Source organism: Odocoileus virginianus, chromosome 15, assembly GCF_023699985.2.
Source record: "Odocoileus virginianus isolate 20LAN1187 ecotype Illinois chromosome 15, Ovbor_1.2, whole genome shotgun sequence".
Taxonomy (NCBI): Eukaryota; Metazoa; Chordata; class Mammalia; order Artiodactyla; family Cervidae; genus Odocoileus; species Odocoileus virginianus.
This window is the reverse complement of record NC_069688.1, coordinates 58,518,642-58,540,522: the sequence shown is the minus strand read 5'-3', so window position 1 is coordinate 58,540,522 and position 21,881 is coordinate 58,518,642. Positions and strand designations below refer to the sequence as shown.

General features: G+C 38.2%; 1 protein-coding gene across 1 annotated transcript in view; it reads left to right on the top strand.

Moving 5' to 3' along the window:
- Positions 1 to 21,672, top strand: part of DECR1 (2,4-dienoyl-CoA reductase 1) — a 40,141-nt gene extending 18,469 nt beyond the window's left edge. The window contains exons 3-10 of the mRNA XM_020870019.2: positions 491 to 548; positions 669 to 755; positions 1,704 to 1,851; positions 13,138 to 13,237; positions 17,981 to 18,053; positions 20,443 to 20,589; positions 21,051 to 21,113; positions 21,216 to 21,672. Coding sequence (XP_020725678.2) covers positions 491 to 548; positions 669 to 755; positions 1,704 to 1,851; positions 13,138 to 13,237; positions 17,981 to 18,053; positions 20,443 to 20,589; positions 21,051 to 21,113; positions 21,216 to 21,275 — 736 coding nt within the window. The 3' untranslated portion in view covers positions 21,276 to 21,672. The remainder of the gene's footprint in view (positions 1 to 490; positions 549 to 668; positions 756 to 1,703; positions 1,852 to 13,137; positions 13,238 to 17,980; positions 18,054 to 20,442; positions 20,590 to 21,050; positions 21,114 to 21,215) is intronic.
- The last annotated feature ends 209 nt before the right edge of the window (positions 21,673 to 21,881 follow it).

Sequence of the window (21,881 nt, the reverse complement as noted above, 5' to 3'; positions counted from 1 at the left end):
TACTATGTGATTTACATTGCTTTTTTGTGTGTATTTTTTTCTGAAGAGTGTAAGATTCTAAATACATATAGGTTGTCCAAACCCATCAATTTCGTATAAAATCTGGTAACATAGATTTTATATATAACATAGATTTTTAAAAAATAGTTTAACCTAAGCTTACATCATTCCAGGAATGTATTTTCCTTCTAAAGTATGCCTGGGCAAGAAAACACATAGAAAAGAATATAATTAAGGAAATAATTTAAAATTTAACTGGCTTAAAAGTAATTCTATCAATTATTGTCAGATATATGAAAATTGCTTAAATTTAACTTCTTGAAAATAAATGCACTCAAACTAACTTGTTTATAGATTTAGCTTTTCTATTGTCCTCAAAATACATGTCTTTAAGCTGTAAATTCTCTTTCTTAATTTATGAAATTAAAAAGAAAAATATAACATGAAGTTATTTCAGAACTCATACAAAGTACCTTGTGTTTATTTCTAGAAAAATTGATGTCTTGAAAGCAACTGCGGAGCAGATATCTTCTCAGACTGGAAATAAGGTACATTAAAAAGTTATTTAAATCAGATTTAGGAATTATGCTTAAGTAAGTAACTCATGCTTATGGATTAAGAAGTCTGAAAAAATGTAGAATTCTTTTTTTCCTTTTGTTATTTTGCAGGTTCATGCAATTCAGTGTGATGTGAGGGACCCTGATATGGTGCAAAACGCTGTGTCAGAAATGATCAAAGTCGTCGGACATCCTGATGTAAGTTTGATGGTGATGAGGCGACTGTATGAGGTGTTTGATGTTGATAGCACCTACCAAGGTGTATTAATGAAATAAAATATTGATGCTGAGCAAGTTCTGTGTTAAGAAGTCCCTGTTTTCCTTTGCTAGCAAAAAACCAGCTCTTTTTGCTAGGAAACAGAGTAGGTAGATTGCTATACTATTTCCTTTCAGGAATACTTTAAAAATGCATTTACAGTCATATAGAACAAACTTTATTTCATTTTATTTAATGAGATTTTGAAATAAGAGTAGCTATCCAAGAGCACAATATTTAGTTTAAATGATTCATGCTCTTTGCTTTTCTTTATAACTTTGGATTATCTCTGTCCATAGAGGAGAATAATACAAACAAGGAAACCTACAAAAAAGCTGCAGATTTCTCCTTATAAGACCTGAGATATACATGGATGTTTTGCTTTTGTTTGGTTCACATATTGGAAAGAAGCCATTTCTCCAGCAGTCTCAAAGAGAGCACTTTTCTATGTTAAATATATTTTTGGACATATCAATATCTACTGTAGAACTAAGTAGAATTTTTATTGTTATTGAAGAAGCAGGTCATCAACCAAGAATTTCATTAGCTAAATTAAGCCGAAATGATACCAGAAATTAAAGGCACTTTAACTGAGATTCCTCGACATAAATAATCACATCCTAGACATGCTTAATCTATATGTATATTTTTAATAATAGACTCTACCCTCATTTTGAGACAGGGATTAGAATTCCAAAATTTGGTAAACAATAGGAAATTTTCAGGCTCACAGAAGGTAAAACTGAACCAAATCTCACGGTATTGTTTCATAACAGACTATGAACTTGAGTTTTACTATATTATTTGGATAAGTTTCAGAAATAAAAGCCCTTTAGGAAAAATATTCTTCCTCATCTAAGTTCCTGTCGCTTGCCTTATTCACTTATTAGGTTGTGATAAACAACGCAGCAGGGAATTTTATTTCTCCCTCCGAAAGACTCTCTCCTAATGCTTGGAAGACAATAACTGACATAGTTCTGAATGGCACAGCCTTTGTGACTCTGGCAATTGGGAAAGAACTAATCAAAGCCCAGAAAGGTATGTTTATTTATTCTTCACAGATTAATTGGTGCCCTACTGTGTGCTGTTTCTGTGCTAAGCCCTGGGATAATTAATGATGCAATGACAGTCCTTGTACAGTCAGTTCAGTCGCTCAATCGTGTCCAATTCTTTGTGACCCCATGGACTGCACCATGCCAGGCCTCCCTGTCCATCACCAACTCCTGGAGCTTACTCAAACTCACGTCCATCAAGTCAGTGATGCCATCCAACCACCTCATCCTCTGTCATCCCCTTCTCCTGCCCTCAATCTTTCCCAGCATCAGGGTCTTTTCCAGTGAGTCAGTTCTTTGCATGAGGTGGCCAAAGGATTGGAGTTTCAGCTTCAGCATCAGTCCTTCCAATGAACACCCAGGACTGATCTCCTTTAGGATGGACTAGTGGGATCTCCTTGCAGTCCAAGGGACTCTCAAGAGTCTTCTCCAACACCACAGTTCAAAGGCATCAATTCTTCGGCACTCAGCTTTCTTTACAGTCCAACTCTCATCCATACACAACTACAGGAAAAGCCAGTGTGTGTAGAACCAGTGTACTTATTCACTTAACACTTACTGATGACTTTTGTGTACCATACCCTGTGCTGCATGCGCAGATGACAGAGGTGAGTAAGACACTGTCCCTGCCCAGGCTGTGGCTGGGACTTGAAGGCTGCAGGTGTTCTCTCAGAGAGGGGATGGAGTATTCTGAACCAGGACAAGGAGGAAGTATCTTTGTGTTACTTGAAGGATGTCCTTTGGGGCTTGAGGGGAATGGCATGGAGCTGATCAGTTTCCTACTGTTGATTCAAAGCTTTGTCTCATTAGATTCAGTTTCTTCTTCAGTACAGTGTGGATAACTCTCAAATCAGCTTGAGAAAGGATGTAGGAACAGACAGAAGGATTCTAGAGGGGCATTAACTTTTATTCTACACATGTGCTAACAACTTCCATTTTTCCCCATTGTATATTGAAGTTGAAACCCTATGTTTCAATTCCTATTATAGCAAAGTGAATATGATTGAGATAGGGAATTTACTTTTTTAAAAAAAAATTTTTAAGAGGGGTGAATGAGCGGGGAGACAGAGAAGTGTGGGCTGACCTCTTCTCTCTCCCAGGATCCTTGTATCTCTTCTTACTATATCCTTTCTCAAGTGTATTTGAGAATTGTCCACACTGTGTCTGATTTCCTCTCTCCATACCTCTTACTCATTTCTCTGATCCTCTGTCTGTCTGTCTGTCTGTCTCTCTCTCTCTCTATCAACTCTTCCCTTTTGTTTCTCTGTTTATTTCTTCATCTTGGTCTCTCTCATTCTTCGTATTTCCCTGTCTTGTCTGTTTTATTTCATCCGCTGCCCATCTTTGTTATTCTTGATTTCTATCTGATTCTCCTTTCTTTTCTCATTATTGTCTTTCATTGTAATATAGACTTTGATCTATTTTTACTCATCACATTGGATTAAAATTAAAATTCTATGGACTTCATTAAAATTATATTAGCTCAGTCTACTTAAAAGATGGAGCCAGTTTTTTTTCTGCCAAAATCTCTGTCAGTTATAGATGCTGTAACCTGACAGTCTTTAGTTCAATTCAGTTCAGTCGCTCAGTCGTGTCCGACTCTTCGCGACCCCATGAACCACAGCACACCAGGCCTCCCTGTCTATCACCAACTCCCGGAGTTTACTCAAACTCATGTCCATTGAGTCGGTGATGCCATCCAACCATCTCATCCTCTGTCGTCCCCTTCTCTTCCTGCCTTCAATCTTTCCCCTCTTCGGAGTCTTTTCCAATGAGTCAGTTCTTCATATCAGGTGGCCAAAATATTGGAGTTTCAGCTTCAGCATCAGTCCTGAACACCCAGGACTGATTTCCTTTAGGATGGACCGGTTGGATCTCCTTGCAGTCCCAGAGACTCTCAAGAGTCTTCTCCAACACCACAGTTCAAAAGCATCAATTCTTCGGTGCTCAGTTTTTTTTATAGTCCAACTCTCACGTCTGTACATGACTATTGGAAAAACCATAGCCTTGACTAGAGGACCTTTGTTGACAAAGTAATGTCTCTGCTTTTTAATATGCTGTCCAGGTTGGCCATAACTTTCCTTCCAAGGAGTAAGCGTCTTTTAATTTCATGGCTGCAGTCACCATCTGTAGTGATTTTGGAGCCCAAAATAATAAAATCTGCCACTGTTTCTACTGTTTCCCTATCTATTTGCCATGAAGTGATGGGACAAGATGCCATGATCTTAGTTTTCTGAATGTTGAGTTTTAAGCCAACTTTTTCACTCTCCTCTTTCACTTTCATCAAGAGGCTCTTTATTTCCTCTTCACTTTCTGCCATAAGGGTGGTGTCATCTGCATATCTTAGGTTATTGATATTTTTCCTGGCAATCTTGATTCTAGCTCGTGCTTCATCCAGCCCAATGTTTCTCATTATGTACTCTGCATATAAGTTAAATAAGCAGAGTGACAATATACAGCTTTGATGTACTCCTTTTCGTATTTGGAACCAGTCTGTTGTTCCATTTTGCTCTACCTTTTTATCATTGATTTGTAGAAATTTTTCATAGACTCTGTACTGAGTACTCTGTGAGAAATAGTATGCATTTTGAATATCTCCTCCTAGTCTGTTGTTGTTTGGTCGCTAAATTGTGTCTGACACTTTGCGACCCCATGAACTGCAAAATGCCAGGCTTCCCTGTCCTTCACTATCTCCTGGAGTTTACTCAAACTCATGTCCATTGAGTCAGTGTTACCATCCAACCGTCTCATCCTCTGTCACCCCCTTCTCCTCCTGCTCTCAATCTTTCTCTGCATCAGGGTCTTTTCCAATGAGTAAGCTCTTCACATTAGGTGACCAAAGTACTGGAGCTTCAGCTTCAGCATCAGTCCTTCCAATGAATATTCAGGGTTGATATTCTTTAGGATTGATTGGTTTGATCTCCTTGCAGTCCAAGAGACTCTGAAGAGTCTTCTCCAACACCACAGTTCAAAAACATCAACTCTGTGGCTCTCCACCTTCTTTATGGTCCAAGTCTTACATTTGTACATGACTACTGGAAAAACCATAGGTTTGACAATAGGGACCTTTGTTGGCAAAGTAGTGTCTCTACTTTTTAATATGCTGTCTAGGTTTTTAATAGCTTTTATTCCAAGCAGCAAGTATCTTTTAATTGTGTGGCTGCAGTCACTGTCCACAGTGATTTTGAAGCCCAATAAAATAAAATCTTTCACTGTTGGCAATTTTTCCCCATCTATTTGTCATGATGTGATGGGACCAAGATGCCATGGTCTTCATTTTTTTCGAGTTGAGTTTTTAACCCAGCTTTTACACTCTCCTGTTTCACCTTCATGAAGAAACTCTTTAGTTCCTCTTCACTTTCTACCATTAGAGTGATATCATCTGCATATCTGAGGTTGTTGCTTTTTGTCCCAGCAATCTTGATTCCAGCTTGTGAGTATACAGCCCAGCATTTTGCAAGATGTTCTCAGCATATAGCTTAAAGAAGCAGGGTGACAATATACGGTCTTGATGTACTCCTTTCCCAATTTCAAGCCAATCCATTGTTCCATGTCCTGTTCTAACTGCTGCTTCTGGCCCCGTATACAGGTTTCTCAGGAGACAGGTAAGATGGTCTGGTATTCCTATCTCTTTCAGAATTTTCCAGTTTGTCGTGATCCACATAGTCAAAGGTTTTAGCATAGTCAGTGAAGCAGAAGTAGATGTTTTTTTGGAATTTTCTGTGATCCAGAGGATCATAGACCCTTTCTAGGTAATAACAGAAGCAATGATAAAGGAGTAGGTTATCTGGTCTCTAGAGGCTGTAGTTTTTACCCAGTATAGTACATTTGTAGTCTTTATTTCGCCAAATGATTTTTCTGCTCCTTTATTCTGGGACTTCAATTATATATATGTTGACATGCTAGAGACTTCCACAGCTTATTGATGTTCTGCCTTCCCCACCCCCCCCAATTTTCATCCCTTCTTTGTCTGTTATTTTGCATGCTTGATATTTGTGGCGAATGAAGAGCATGGATCTTTTCTTCTGCAACTAAGACCATTTATTTGATTTTTCATTTCACATGTTTTTTAGTGTTAGAAGTTCTATTTGGTTCTACTTTTGTATTTCTAATTATACTCATGTTTTCCTTGAAATATTTTAGAATACTTAGAATATCTTTCTTTCTTCCATCTTTTGTTTTTTTAAACAAAGATGATATTTTTAATGATAAAAGGTACAATTCACAACAGAGATAGACATCATAAACCATTAAACACCTAACAACAGAGAAACAAAGATACGTAAAGCAAAGATGAGAAGAAATGTAAGGGAAAAGGAAAAAGTATATAATCATAGTGAGACATATTAATATTTCTCTGAGACTATTTAATCAATTGCAGAAAAAATAAGAATAGATGTGTCTTGAATGATTTCATTAATTTAAATACAATAGTTTTATATTTATATTAATCTTATATCCTACACAACTATAGTTAAAATTTTGTATCTCATTTGTTATTTGGTTTCCATAGGACATTTAGAAAAACTGACAAAAAGATAAACATTACTGAATTTCAAAAAGTAGATTCTTTTCTTGTATGATTCAGTTATACATATACACATATATTATTTTTGAAATTATTTTCCATTATAGGTTATAATAAGATATTGACTTTGTTCCCTGTGCTATAGAGTAAACCATTGTTGCTTGTTGCATATCTATTTTTAAAATTAGAAATCTAGCATTCTATTCATACTTAGTCAGTCAGGTGAAATAAAAATGTCAAATTTTTTAGTTAGGCAAAAATTCATAAATCTTCAAAAATATATATATTATACATATTATTTATATGTGAAAGTGAAAGTCACTCAGTTGTGTCCAACTCTTTGCAACCCTATGGACTATATAATCCTTGGAATTCTCCAGGCCAGAATACTGGAGTGGGTAGCCTTTCCCTTCTCCAGGGGATCTTCCCGACCTAGGAACTGAACCAGGGTCTCCTGCATTGCAGGTGCATTCTTTACCAACTGAGCTATCAGGGAAGCTCTATATTATTCATATACATATGCATACGAAAGATTTTCCACTATGCTCGTTAAAGGCTTGAGAAAGAACATTGGGAAAAAAAAAGAGGAGGTGGAGAAATTGGAAAACATAAACTAAATGAAATGGGAGCACTGAATGTAAAATAGAAAATTTGAAACAAACTAGATAAAAGTAAAAGATCCTCATAGAGTCCAGTTGTTTTTAAACATTGCTGCTCATTAGAAACATATCTGAAACTCTGGCCAAAAAAAAAAAAAAAACAAGTAACTTCTGGACATTTGTGTTTTTCGAAGAATTCCAAGGTAATACTGATATGCATCTGGATTTTTAAAAATGATTACAGGTTTTTCTATTAAATGCTACTTTTGGTTATATGTATTTCTATTTTCTGTTGACCAGTCGTGATACAATGGTACTAAGTGAGTAATGGTTCAGTTCAGTTCAGCCGCTCAGTCGTGTCCGACTCTTTGCGACCCCATGAATCGCAGCACGCCAGGCCTCCCTGTCCATCACCAACTCCCAGAGTTCACTCAAACTCATGCCCATCGAGTTGGTGATGCCATCCAGCCATCTCATCCTCTGTCGTCCCCTTCTCCTCCTGCCCCCAATCCCTCCCAGCAACTGGGGAGTTCCTCTTTCAGTATCCTATCATTTTGCCTTCTCATACTGTTCATGGGGTTCTCAAGGCAAGAATACTGAAGTGGTTTGCCATTCCCTTCTCCAGTGGACCACATTCTGTCAGACCTCTCCACCATGAGCCGACCGTCTTGGGTGGCCCCACAGGGCATGGCTTAGTTTCATTGAGTTAGACACGACTGTGGTCCGTGTGATCAGATTGGCTAGTTTTCTGTGATTATGGTTTTAATGGTTACATAATCACAGTAGTAAAAGATGTTGATCAGTTTTCACAATCAATAGCCAGACAAAAAATGAAAGATAATTACTGTTGCAAGCCATAATGGGAACATGATTAACCTAACAATATAAAATAATTACATACAGTTTGGGGGATCAAGCAGAGTGATGTGGTAAGTGGAAGTACATATGTGCACATGTTTTCATCTGCTCAGCCAGTCTGTGTCTTTTTTATTTATATTTAATTATTTATATTTAATGTGTATATTTAATCCATTTACATTTAAGTTAGTTATCTATATATATATATATATGATCCTATTACTATTTTCTTGTTTGGGGTTTATTTTCTATAGGTAGACCTTTTCCTTCTCTTGTTTCCTGCCTAGACAAGTTCCTTTAGCATTTGTTGTACAGTTGATTTGGTGGTGCTGAATTCTCTTAACTTTTGCTTGTCTGGAAAGTTTTTGATTTCTCCATCAAACCCGAAGGAGAGTCTTGCTTGGTAGAGTATTCTTGATTGTAGTTGCTTCCTTTTCATCACTTTAAATATATCATGCCACTCTCTTCTGGCTTACAAGTTTAGTTAAGAAATCAGCTGATAGCCTAATGGGAGTTCCCTTGTAGGTTATTTGTCTTTTCCCCCTTGTTGCTTTTAACACTTTATCTCTGTCTTTAATTTTTGTCAGTTTGATTACTGTGTGTCTCGGTGTGTTCCTCCCGGGGTTTTATCCTGCCTGGGACTTTCTGTGCTTCCTGGACTTGGCTGACTATTTCCTTTCCCATGTGAGAGAAGTTCTCAGCTATTAGCTCTTCAAATATTTTCTTAGATCCTTTCTCTCTCTCTTCTCCTGGGACCCCTGTAACGTGAATGTTGAGGTGTTTAATGTTGTCCTGGACTTCCCTGGGGGCTCAGACTGTAAAGCGTCTGCCTGCAATGCGGGAGACCTGGGTTCAACCCCTGGGTCGGGAAGATCTCCTGGAGAAGGAAATGGCAACCCCCTCCAGTGTCTTGCCTGAAAAATCCCATGGATGGAGGAGTCTGGTGGGCTACAGTCCATGGGGTCGCAGAGTCGGACACGACTGAGCGACTTCACTTAGAGGTCTCTTAGGCAGTCTTCATTTCTTTTCATTCTATTTTCTATATTCTGTTCTGTGGCAGTGGTTTCCACCATTCTGTCCTTCAGGTCATTTATCTATTCTTCAGCCTCAGTTATTCTGCTATGGATTCCTTCTAGTATATTATTCATCTCTGTTTGTTCTTTAGCTCTTGTAGGTCTTCCGTTCTTTTTCCCATATCCTGAATCATATTCACTGTCATCCTGAATTCTTTTTCTGGAAGGTTACCTATCTTCACTTGATTTGGTTGTTTTTCTGAAGTTTGATCCTGTCCCCTCATCTGGGATGCAACTTCCTGCTTTTTCATGCTGATTAACTTTCTTTAATGTTTTGTTTTAATCACTGTGGGACTGTGGTTCTTCTTGCTTCTTCTGTCTGCCTGCTGATGGAGGAGGCTAAGAGGCTTGTGTAAGCCTCCTGATGGGAGGGACTGCTGGTGGGAAAAACTAGTCTTGCTCTAGTGAGCAGAGCCTTGCTCAGAACAGCTTTAATTCAATTACCTGCTGATGGGTGGGGTTGTGTCCCCTCCCTGGTAGTTTTTTGGCCTGAGCCAACCCAGTCCTTGGGTCTGTGGGCTCTTGGTCTGGTTACTGATGACCTTCAAGAGCGTTTACATCAAGGGGGACCTTCCAAGACTGCCGCTGCCTCTTCCCCACTTCCTGTAGGGAGCTTCTGTTGACCCACGCCTGTACAGGAGACCCTCCAACACTAGCAGGTAGTTTTGCTTCAGTCTCCTGTGGATTACTGCTGCTTTTCTCTGAGTCTTGGTGCACACAAGATTTTGTTTGTGACCTTCCAGACTGGAGTTTCCATTTCCCCCAGTCCTGTGGAAGTCTTGTAATCAGATCCCACTGGCCTTCAAGGTCAGATTCCCTGGGGATTCCCAGTCCCTTTGTTGGATCCCCAGGTTGGAAGCCTGACGTGGGGTTCAGAACCATCACTCCAGTGGGAGAACTTCTTTGGCTTATTTTTCTCCAGTTTCTGGGTTGCCCATCCAGTGAGGTTGGGATTTGATTTTATCATGATTGTGCCCCTCCTACCATCTCCCTGCAGCTTCTTCTTTGTCTTTGGACAAAGAAGATACTTTGGAGTATCTTTTTTTTGATGGGTTCCAGTGTCCTTCTGTTGATGGTTGTGCAATAGCTAGTTGTGATTATGGTGGCCTCGCAGGGGGAGATGAGCACACATAACTTCTATTCTGACATCTTGAACAGAAGTCTTTTCTACTATCTTTAAATATAGTAAAGTAATTAGCCTCCAATTAAAATAAATAAATTTATATTTAAAAAATAATTTAAAAATTGTGAAGTATAGTTGATTTAAAATATTATGTTACTTTCAGGTATATAACATAGTGATTCAATATTTTTATGGATTATACTCCATTTAAAGTTACTACAAAATAATGGCTATATTTTCCTGTGCTGTACAATGAATGTGTCCTTGTTGCTTATTTTATACACAGTAGTTTGTGTCTCAATCCTATATTCCTATCTCACCACTCCCTTCTTTTTTCACCTCACTGGTGACCTCTAGTTTGGTCTCTGTATCCATGGGCCTGCTTCTGTTTTCTTATATATATTCATTTATTTTAGATTTTGGAGAAGGGAATGGCAATCCACTCCAGTACTCTTGCCTGGAAAATTCCATGGACAGGGTAGCCTGGTGGGCTTCAGTCCATGGGGTCGCAAAGAGCTGGACACGACTGAGCACACAGTTCAGTACATTTTAGATTTTAGATTCCAAATATATGTGATTACATATAGCATTCGGCTTTCGCCGACTTATTTCCTTAAGCATGATACTCTTTCGGACCATTCATTTTGTTGCAGATGTTGCAATTTCATTCTTTCTTATGGCTGAGTGATATTCCATTGTGTATATATACATCACATTTTCTTTATTCATTCATCTGTTGATGGACGCTTAAGATTGCTTCCATATCTTGGCAATTGTAAATAATGCCACTGTGAATATTGGGGTGCAGGTACCTTTGCTAATTAGTATGCTCCTTTTCTTCATTCATTTCTTTCCAGCAATGGAATTACTGGATCATGTGGTAATTCTACTTTTAATTTTTTGAGGACCCCATACTGTTTTCAATAGTGGCTGCCCCAATTTACAGTCCCATCAACAACATATTAGGATTCCCTTTTCTGTACATCCTCGCCAACATTTGTTATCTATAGACTTTTGGTGATAGCCATTCTTTCAGGTGTGAGGTGATGTCTCATTGTGCTTTTGATTTGTATTTCTCTGATGATTAGTAATGTTGAGCATTTTTCTTATGTCTGATGGCCATCTATATATCTTCTTTGGAAACAGTTTGTTCAGGTCTTTTGCCCATTCTTTAAGCTGTTTAAGCCAGAGCTGTTTGGCTTATCTAACATTGAGTTGCATGTGCTATTTACATATCTTGGTTATTAACCCCTTATTAGTTATCTTATTTGTCTATTTTTTCCTATTTAGGAGGTTTTTTTCCATCTTGTTCATGGTTTTCTTTGTTGTACAAAAGCTTTTAAGTTTAATTGTGTCACTTGCTAATTTTTGCCTTTATTCTTTTGTCTTAGGAAACAGATCTAAAAAAATATTGCTGTGATTTGTGCCAGAGTGTTCTGCCTTATTTTCTTCTAGGACTGTTACAGTTTTAGGTCTCACATTTAGGTCTTTGATCCGTTTTCGGTTTATTTTTGTATGCAGCATGAGGATTTGTTTTTTACATGCAGCCATTCAACGTACAGTATCATCTGAAAGGTCTTCATCTGCCGATTCTACCTTTGATGGCATTTCTGAGAGACTTTCTATTATCTGATTTTTTTCCTGGTTGTGTCTATATCTTTTCGTGTGTAGTAATTTTTGGTTGCATGCTATAAATTTTATGTCATTGAGGTGTGTGCATGTGTGTGTATGTAAGTGGTGTCCACATATATGTATGCATTTTCATTGCCTTTTGAATTAAAAGCTTGTGGATCAGGTCCATTAGTTCAGTGTTCACTTTGAAGTTTTATTTGGGTGCGTCTAGAGTAGACTTTACTTTGGGCTAATTAAATCCTCCTACTTTGGCCACCTGATACGAAGAGGCAACTCATTGGAAAAGACCCTGATGGTGGGAAGGATGGCAGGCAGGAGGAGAAGGAGGCAACAGAGAATGAGATGGTTGGATGGTGTCACTGACTCAATGGACATGAATTTGAGCAGACTCTAGGAGCTGGTGAAGGACAGGGAAGCCTGGGGTGCAGTCCATGGGTTGCAAAGAGTTGGGCACAAGTCAGCAGCTGAGCAACAAACACCCTCCTTCTGATGCACAGCCCTTCTGGACATTCCGCTGAAAGCCCCGATACTCAACAAGGCTCCTTGGACTCGCTTATCTCCCAGCCCTATGTGTACTATGGGAATTGTTCAGATGACTCCCAGGTTCTTGCCTGACCTTATGGACTCTTAGCCTAACATGTACATTTTGGTGTCTGACCAGACTCAAGGATACACCATGCAGATTGATGAGGCTCTGTCTTTACATGTGTTCTCCTTTGGGGTAAATCTGCTCACAAATTCAAACTTCCTCATTCTCTCCAAACTCCAGTCTGTCTCCTAAACACCGTGATAATGCTATATTTTACTGTTTTCCCACTCCTTGTGCGACAGTCTATATGACACATGTATATAGGATATATACTATACGGACTGTAATATACACTATAATATGTATATATATATATGTAGTACATACTATAGTATATGTATAGTACCTTTATATCAAATGTGATCTTATGGCTCATTTCATTTGTTTTTCTTCTTTCAGAAATTGCTGTCTTCCCTGCCTGCTAAACAGTATCTGAAAATAGTTGTATCATATATTTGCTACAGTTTCTTTATGTTTACAGGAGGAAGGCAAGTCTGTGGTGCTGAAGGCAGAAGTCCCTGCTAATTTAGTTTTAGTTCTGATTTATTCTTGTTTAAATGGGTGGATAGCTAATGGAAATCCTATCCAGCTGCTTATGCAGGGCCTCTGAGATTTGAGCCTAGGTATAGGCTGGCCTAGAATTTTGATTAAGATTGGGCCATCCTGAATGACAGCAAGATTACTAGCAAAGAAAGATGAGGCAATTTTAGTAGATTACTGTTTCATTAATTTAGCCTTAATAAAGTTTTAAAAAGTTCTTCAGTTTTTGTTATACCCTCTTGAGTCAGATCCCATTATTTTAAATAATGTTTTCCTGATGTGAATTGGCTTAGCTGTATTGTTAATTACTGTATCATTTAAAAATATTAGGCGCATCATTTCTTGCTATTACAACCATCTATGCTGAGACTGGATCAGGTTTTGTAGTACCAAGTGCTTCTGCCAAGGCAGGAGTGGAGGCCTTGAACAAGTGAGTACTATCTTGTTAATCTTATATTACTGTGTATATAGTAATCTAATAAGTACTATCAGGTTAATCTTGTCCCTGGAGATGATGTGCTTTGAAAGCCTGTGTAACTAAATTCTTGCTTTCTTGTTTCTTTCCAGAGAAAACTAAAACAATGGCTAATTTGGATTTGCCAGGGGACATTGCGTCTCATGAATAGGTCTTGTTTGTCTACAGAGGCACCGTCCACTAGAATTCTCTGTAGTGACTGAATTGTTCCGTAGATCTGTACCATCCAGTAGCTACAAGTGGCCATGGAACCCTTGCGTTGTGGTTACCGTGACTGAGAAACTAATTATTACTTAATTTTAATCATTTATCCAGTGCGACTGTATTATAAAGTTTGAGAAAAGGACCGATAGGAACTTAGACTGGAGTGTCCATGTTCTCTCCTAGTGCCCCCTCTGACCTCCCTTGAATATGCTTTCATCTTTTTGTTATACTTGCTCCACTATTATACAGGATTGATAGAACTAGCATAGACAATTTCCACTTGTCAGGTCTTTTGGCTTTTTCTCAGCAGTGTATGATTGCTTTTTGAATTTGTTCCCCATTGGACTTCCCCAGTGTCTTTGTTTTAATGTAAGTTCTTATCATTGCTTTTCGTTTTTATTGTAATAGCCCCATAATATGTGTCTCTGCTGCCAGTTTATATTTTTTTCATGTTCCCACCAGACTCATCTTTCTAACAATGTCTATCTGCTTGTTATAATTCCCTGGCTAAAAACCTTATATCATTTTTTTGTTCATCTTTGGAATAAAAGCCAAAACTCAGTATGATATTCTAAGCTCTATACTTCCTTAAACACATCATGCACGTTCATATGTCTCTGCCTAGATTGCGCTGTTGTTAGAATTTACTGTAATAGATTTCACCTCCCTTTAGGGCTTTCATATCACCTCCTCTGGGATATTTTTTCTCATTTCTTGGAGTAACAGGCAAGCTTGGCCTTGGAGTACAAAAGGAAGCAGAGAAAAGGCTAACATAATTTTTGTCAAGAGAACACACTGGTCATAGCAAACATCTCTTCCAGCAACACAAGAGACCACTCTACACATGGACGCCACCAGATGGTCAATACCAAAATCAGACTGATTATATATTTTACAGCCAAAGGTGGAGAAGCTCTATACAGTTAGCAAAATCAAGATCTGGAGCTGACTGTGGCTCAGATCATTAACTCCTTCTTGCAAAATTCAAACTTAAATGGAAGAAAGTAGGGAAAACCACTAGGCCATTCAGGTATGACCTAAATCAAATCCCTTATGATTATACAGTGGAGGTGACGAATAGATTTGAGGGACTAGATCTGGTAGACAGAGTGTCCGAAGAACTGTGGCCAGAGCTTTGTAACATTGTACATGATGAAGTAACCAAAACTGTCCCCCAAGAAAAGAAATGCCAGAAGGCAAAATGGTTCTCTGAGGAGGCCTTATAAATAGCTGAGGAAAGAAGAGAAGCAAAACACAAGGGAGAAGGGGAAGGATACACCCAACTGAATGCGGAGTTCTAGAGAAGAGCAAGGAGAGATGAGAAGCCCTTCTTAAATGAACAATGCAAAGAAGTAGATGAGGAAAACAGTAGAATGGGAGTGACTAGAGATCTCTTCAAGCAAATTGGAGATACCAAGGGAACATTTCATGTTAGGTTGGGCACGACAAATGATGGAAACAGTAAGGACCTAACAGAAGCAGAAGAGATTAAGACGAGGGAGAAAGAATACAAAGAAGAACTATTCAAAAAGGTCTTAATGGCTGGGATAACCATGATGGTGTCACTCGTGTAGAGCCAGACATCATGGAGTGTGAAGTCAAATGGGCCTTAGGAAGTATTCCTACGAACAAAGCTGGTGGAAGCAATGGAATTCCCCCTGAACTATTTCAGATCCTCAAAGTTGATGTTGTTAAAGCACCACACTCAATATGTCAGCAAACATGGAAGACTCAGCAGTGGCCACAGGACTGGAAAAGCTCGGTTTTCATTCCAAACCTAAAGAAGGGTGATGCCAAATAATGCTCAAACTACTGCACAGCTGCACTCATTTCATGTGGTAGTAAGTGATGCTCAAAATCCTTCAAGCCAGGCTTCAGCAGTGCATGAGCTGAGAACTGCCAGATGTGCAAGCTGGCTTTAGAAAAGGCAGAGCAACCAGAGATCAAACTGTCAGCATTCAATGGATCATAGAAAAAGCAAGGGAATTCTAGAAAAACATCTACTTCTGCTTCATTGTCTGTGCCAAAGCCTTTGACTGGGTGGATCACAACCAACTGGAAAATTCTTAAAGAGATGGGGATACCAGACCACCTTACCTGTCTCCTGAGAAACCTGTATGAGGGTCAAGAACTAGCAGTTAGAATCTTACATGGAACAAGCAACTGGTTTAAAATTGGAAAAGGAGTACGACAAGGCTATATATTGTCACCCTGTTTATTTAACTTCGATGCAGAGTACTCATGCAAAATGCCAGACTGGATGAATCAGAAGCTGGAATCAAGATTGCTGAAAGAAATAACAGCATCAGATATGCAGATGATACCACTCTAGTGGTAGAAAGTGAAAAGGAACTAAAGAGCCTCTTGATGAAGGTGAAAGAGGAGAGTGAAAAAGTTGTCTTGAAACTCAGCATTCAAAAAACAAAGATCATGGCATCCAGTCCCATCACAAATAAGGAGAATTGGTAGCTATGACAGACTTTATTTTCTTGGGCTCCAAAATCATTGTAAACAGTGACTGCAGGCACAAAATTAAAAGATGCTTGCTCCTTGGAAGGAAAGCTATAACAGACCTAGACAGTGCATTAAAAAGCAAAGACATCATTTTGCTGACTTAGGTCCATATAGAAAAGCTATGGTTTTTCCAGTAGTCATGTGCAGATGTGAGAGTTGGGCCATAAAGAAGGCTCAGCACTAAAGAATTGATGCTTTGAAACTGTGGTGCTGGAGAAGACTCATGAGAGTCCCTTGGACTGTGTGAAGATCAAACCAGTCAGTCCTAAAGATAATCAACCCATTTATTGAAAGGACTGATTTTGAAGCTGAAACTCCAACACTTTGGTCACCTGATGGGAAGAGCTGACTCATTGGAAGAGACTCTGATTCTCTGGAAGATTGAAGGCAAAAGCAGAAGAGGGTGGCAGAGGATGAGATTGTTGGATGGCATCACTGACTCAATGGACATAAATTTGAGCAAGCTCTGAGAGATAGTGAAGGACAGAGAAGCCTGGCATTCTGCAGTCCATGGGGTCGCAGAGAGTCAGACAGGACTTAGCGACTGAGCAACAATAACCCTTTGCACCTTTAAAACTTTGTTTATTCTAATCTAATGAGAAGAGTCACACATTAATAAAGGCTATCTTGTGTTGTAGATTCTAAAATGGAGGCGCACAGAGAAGGGCATTGTAGACCATTTTTAATATATTATTAAAGCTATATAACTTCCCCACTAGGATCTGTGTACTGTGAGAGAAGAAAGCAGATCTTATTCATCTTGCTCATTACTCAGCAAGATCTGGTACATAACCAATGCTCAGTTCCTGCTGAACTATACAGTTCTCTTTTTTGAGTAGTTTTAAGGTACTTTTTAACTTGTAAGCTAATAATACACATTTGTTTGGGAGGCAAAATTGTACTTTACTCAGCAGTTTAAACTTAGTCTGAAGAGAGATAATTACCATTTTTAAGGTGAAATGATATTGGAAATAAGAGCTTAGAATTTGACTATTTTGACACCATTTGTACAATATCTCTATTTGTTTTGCCGAGATCTTATTAGATATTTGAATTTCATGTTCTTTAAGAGCCATGGTCCTATGCTGCTTTTTTGATATTGTATTACTACACAGTGAATTGCACATAGTAGATGCTCAATAAATGTGTGTGTTCTTCCCCAGCCTGAGTTCCCATCAGCCCTCTTCCATACCTTGTAGCACACAGTCATACCAGATAAGGTCTTTTAGGTCCTGGAGACTGCGTATTGTTTGCCTTTGTCCTTTACACCCACTGGCCCATGTCCAGTCTTCCTGGACAGTCTTCTTTTCTCCACCCTCCCTTCCAGTATCTTCCATCCTCTTCTCTTTTCCCCTCACTCCCACAAAAACCTCCTAATCCTTCTTCAAGTGTCTGTTCAAGTCTCACTTCCTGAAGGAAGCCTTCCCTCTTTCTCCTGGTTGAGATGGGTACTTCTTCCTCTGAGTAATATTGGCACATTTTACACAGTTTCCATCATTTACTCGATGAAGGCACTTGTAATGTTGCAGACACTGTGATCTAATGTACTAAAAGTAAAGTTGCATTGAACTCCAGAAAATGTGAGGAAGAGACATCATTCTCTCAGTTCTTTATGCTAAATAGTATTATCCTCTTTAAAAATGTATGCTGATATTGGTCTTCATGCTAAAATGTGAATGGTAGGCAGTCTAGCATAGTGCCTCGGACACTAGAATGTAAATGTTATATAATACAGAAGCATGTGACTAAGGGCACAAACTCTAGAGCTAGACTTCTAGAAGTCGAAGACTCACTAGCCATATGACCCAGAGCCAATGATTTATTTTCTCTGTGCCTCAGTTTCCTTGTCTGTAACACAGGGAATAATAGTGCTTACCTACTGGAGCTGTAGTCTCTGGCATGTGGTAAGTCTTGGTTAATGGTATTTGTAATTAATAGTATAATATTTTTAAAATTGGTACTGTTTGTTTGAATTTTTAGGTCTCTTGCAGCTGAATGGGGTAAATATGGAATGAGATTCAATGTGATTCAACCAGGGCCTATAAAAACCAAAGTAAGTTTTGGTTTGCTTATGATCACGTTTTGAGTGATTAAGGAGTGGACGATTAATACATATGTTCTGCAATGGGCAGCATTTTCCAAGGATACCAGAGTTTAGAGCCCTGGGAGAAGGGAAGACGGTTTTGTTATTATCCAACATGAGAAATAAGGAGCTGGGAAAGAAAACAGCAGTTACACGACTCCTTCATCAGGTCTATTTCAGTGTCTTAATATGATTTTTCTGGGATCTTCTATGCCATGAATTTTGGCATTTTGTCTGATTTGTTTTAATGATCTGTTATTATATTTCTTATTTTTTAATATATTTTACAGGTTCTTACTTTGACATCCTTTTTTTAAAATCATGGATGTGTAACTATATTTTAAATGTTAGAGATGCTTTCTAAATTTATCATATAAGCTTGGTCTTATATGTAGAAAATAAGTAGCATTTTCTTTGAGTCATATCTGTGCCTTTTCACTTTAAACACTTAGTTATGTATGTCATCTAATTCCCATGTCTCTGCTATTAAAAATTCTTCTGATGGCATGTAATTTACCTATAACCAGATATTCATTGCAACTCATAATTATCACTTATGCTATTATAGACATTGCTGAAAAAGTTCACAGATTCTCTGTTCTCTCACATTATCCCCAATAACTTTCTTCTCATACTTTTTTGTTTTCATGTAAAGCAGGAATTTCTAATCCCACCTGCAGTGTTGCTTTGAAGGCCCAGGTGGAATTTGCTAACTTTAACTTAATAAACTGAGGGGGCTTCCTTGGTGCCTCAAATGGTAAAGAATCTGCCTGCAATCCAGGAGAACTGGATTTGATCCCTGGATCAGGAAGATCCCCTGGAGAATGGAATGGCTACCCACTCCAGTATTGTTATATAAACGGAAAATAATGCTAAGGAACATTTGCCTTATAGGTGGTTCTGGGTTGTTAAGTATTAACATGAAGATGGTTGTATTAATTAAGTAGTTTGAAGGGTGGAAGATAGAAAACCTGCCTAAGTGAAACTTGACTGAACATCTTATTTGTTTGGCACTTAAATTATAAAAAATGATAAAATTAATGGAAAAATAATTCAAATGCACATATTAAAATTGATTCAGAGTATCACTGTGTTAAGCACTGTCTGAAAAGGATTAAACAGTCATTGAAACTTCATCCTAGGACCTCAATATCTAGGAAGGGTCTTCTGCATTTTTTATTTATTTAACATATATTTACTGAGTGCCTTGTGTGTGCAGAGGTGCTGAGAAAGATACAAAAACAGTTGTGACAAAATGCTTGCCATCCAGGAGCTTTAGCAGTCTAGGTATGCGTTTTATGCAAATGACAAGCATATAATTTTAAAGAAATTAAAAGAAAATTGAAGTATGGAAACTCTGTAGCCAGCACTGATAGAACCAGGTTTGACACCTTTGTCTATGATTTTCTTTACACCTGTCTAGGGAAGGCTGAAGGGCTCACAAGGAGCCTGTGTGTGCTTGCTCTGACTCATGTCTGTATTACCGAAAAGAATCGTCACCCAGACTTCCAGGCAATCGTGGAGGAAAAGTCAATCACTTTCATTAATCAGTGTGCATGCATACTTTGGGCTTCCTCCCTGGCGCCAGTGCTAAAAAACCCACCTGCCAATGCAGGAGACATAAGAGATGTAGGTTCAGTCCCTAGGTTGGGAAGATCCCCTGGAGGAGGGCATGGCACCCCACTCCAGTATCCTTGCCTGGAGAATCCCCATGGAGAGAGGAGCCAGGCGGGCTACAGTCCATGGGGTCACAGAGAGCCAGACACGACTGAGCAACTCACACACTCGAGCACAGGCACGCATCCTTTATCTTGGCCTGCTCCGCCTCATCATTCACAGAAGGCAGAAATTGTTTGGCAGGTTTAGTTATGGTTTTTCTCTCTCTGGGACCTACTTGAGTTTGATATTACTACATACTTGTTTTCTTCCTTTCCTATGATTTTGAGGAAAAAAAGGAGAAGGAAAAGGAATTTCCTCTTAAATATTTTCTTCTGGGGTCATTTTTCTGTGTTAAATCAAATGGCAGTAGCCTCCTTACTTCCATCACACTAAACTTGTACGTATTTCAGAGTATTTTTGTATACATTTTCTCATTTCTCAGGCAGCAATTTTGTGAGCTAGCTCAGACAGGCGTCCACATTTTACTTATGAAGAAACTAATGGAGAAAGGTTATATGTTCTAGTGGCTTTTTAAGGGTCAATATTAGGCAAAATGAATATGGAAGAATTTGGCAAAACTTTTTGCATATAGGGAGTAAGATATGAACAGGCTGCCTTAGTAACATTCCATTTGTTGCAAATTTATTTCTTAAATAGGATTTTTTTTTAAAGCAACCTAACTATTTTCTTAACTTCTAAGGGTGCCTTTAGCCGTATGGACCCAACCGGAGCATTTGAGAAAGAAATGATTGACAGAATTCCCTGCGGTCGGCTGGGAACTGTGGAAGAACTCGCAAATCTTGCTGCTTTCCTTTGTAGTGATTATGCTTCTTGGATTAATGGAGCTGTAAGCATTGTTTTCTCTCTCAACACTTTTGGGAAGTGGATTTGGGGTGGGAAGGTGGACTGCAGAACCAATCCCAATGATGTTGAATGTAAATATGATTTAAATTATTTAATGAGCTGTATTTAGGATGTTATTTATAATATAGAAATACTAATATAATTTAAGCTTATGGAGTTGATTCTTTAATAAATTAATTTTATTAAATGCAAATAGCTCTGTTAGACATGCCTTTAAGCTGATCTTTAAGACTGGGTAGAATTTGAAATCATAGAAATGATGGAGAGAGGATTTTTAAGAGAGTAAATCAATTTATGTTTAATTGTCAGTTTTGTCTTTAAAACTTGTGCTTGGATTGAAAGTGTCAAAGAGATATTCCAGCCAGTTAGAAGGGAAAAATGGCTAATGGTTCAGAAAACTTTTAAAAAGAAGTTAATTTCACAGCTTTTATTATCATTTTTTAGGTAATCAGATTTGATGGTGGAGAGGAAGTACTTATTTCAGGGGAATTCAACAGTCTGAGGAAGGTAATGCCATTTTGTGAATGTAATACAATATTAACAGTGAGGATACTAAGCTTTAAAAACACACAAGAACCTCATTAAATTGACTTTTTCTTTTTGTGGTAGGTCACCAAGGATCAGTGGGATGTAATAGAAGGACTTATCAGGAAGACCAAAGGCTCCTAAGACTACTCTGGCCTTCATCTTGGTTATAATGGAAATTATGCAGACTATCTATAATGATTTGAATATTTTCAGGTCTAATAAATTGTTAATTGAGCAAGCATTCCTGGAATGTGTATTATATGCTAGGCCAATGATAGGTAGATCTTGTACATTAAAAGATGAATAAGATAGGATATTGTCTCTTTAAATAATTTTTTAAAAATAAAAACAGGAAAGTGAAAGGCTATTAATAGAAGTGAAAGTGTTTAGATGTGCAGAGAAAGGAACAGATATTTGTAACTGGAGAAAATCAGGAGAAACTTAAGGGTGGAAGTAGCATTTGAGTTACATGTTAAAACGATGGCCTTGGTGACGGTGTCTAAAAGAAAACAGGATTTCCAATAAATCTAATAATGGATTCTGTCTTTTCAGTGTATTTCCTTTTCATTGTACTTATGAATTGTCTTCTTTAACTCAGTATTAATTCAGTTTTAACTCAGTATTAACTCAGTTAACTTAGTATTAATTCAAACAAGTTTTTGCCAGGACCTATTTTGTTACCAGAAGTTTTATTTGGCAATAAGAATAAAACATGAATAATCTACAGCATTTGCACTCTTAAAACTC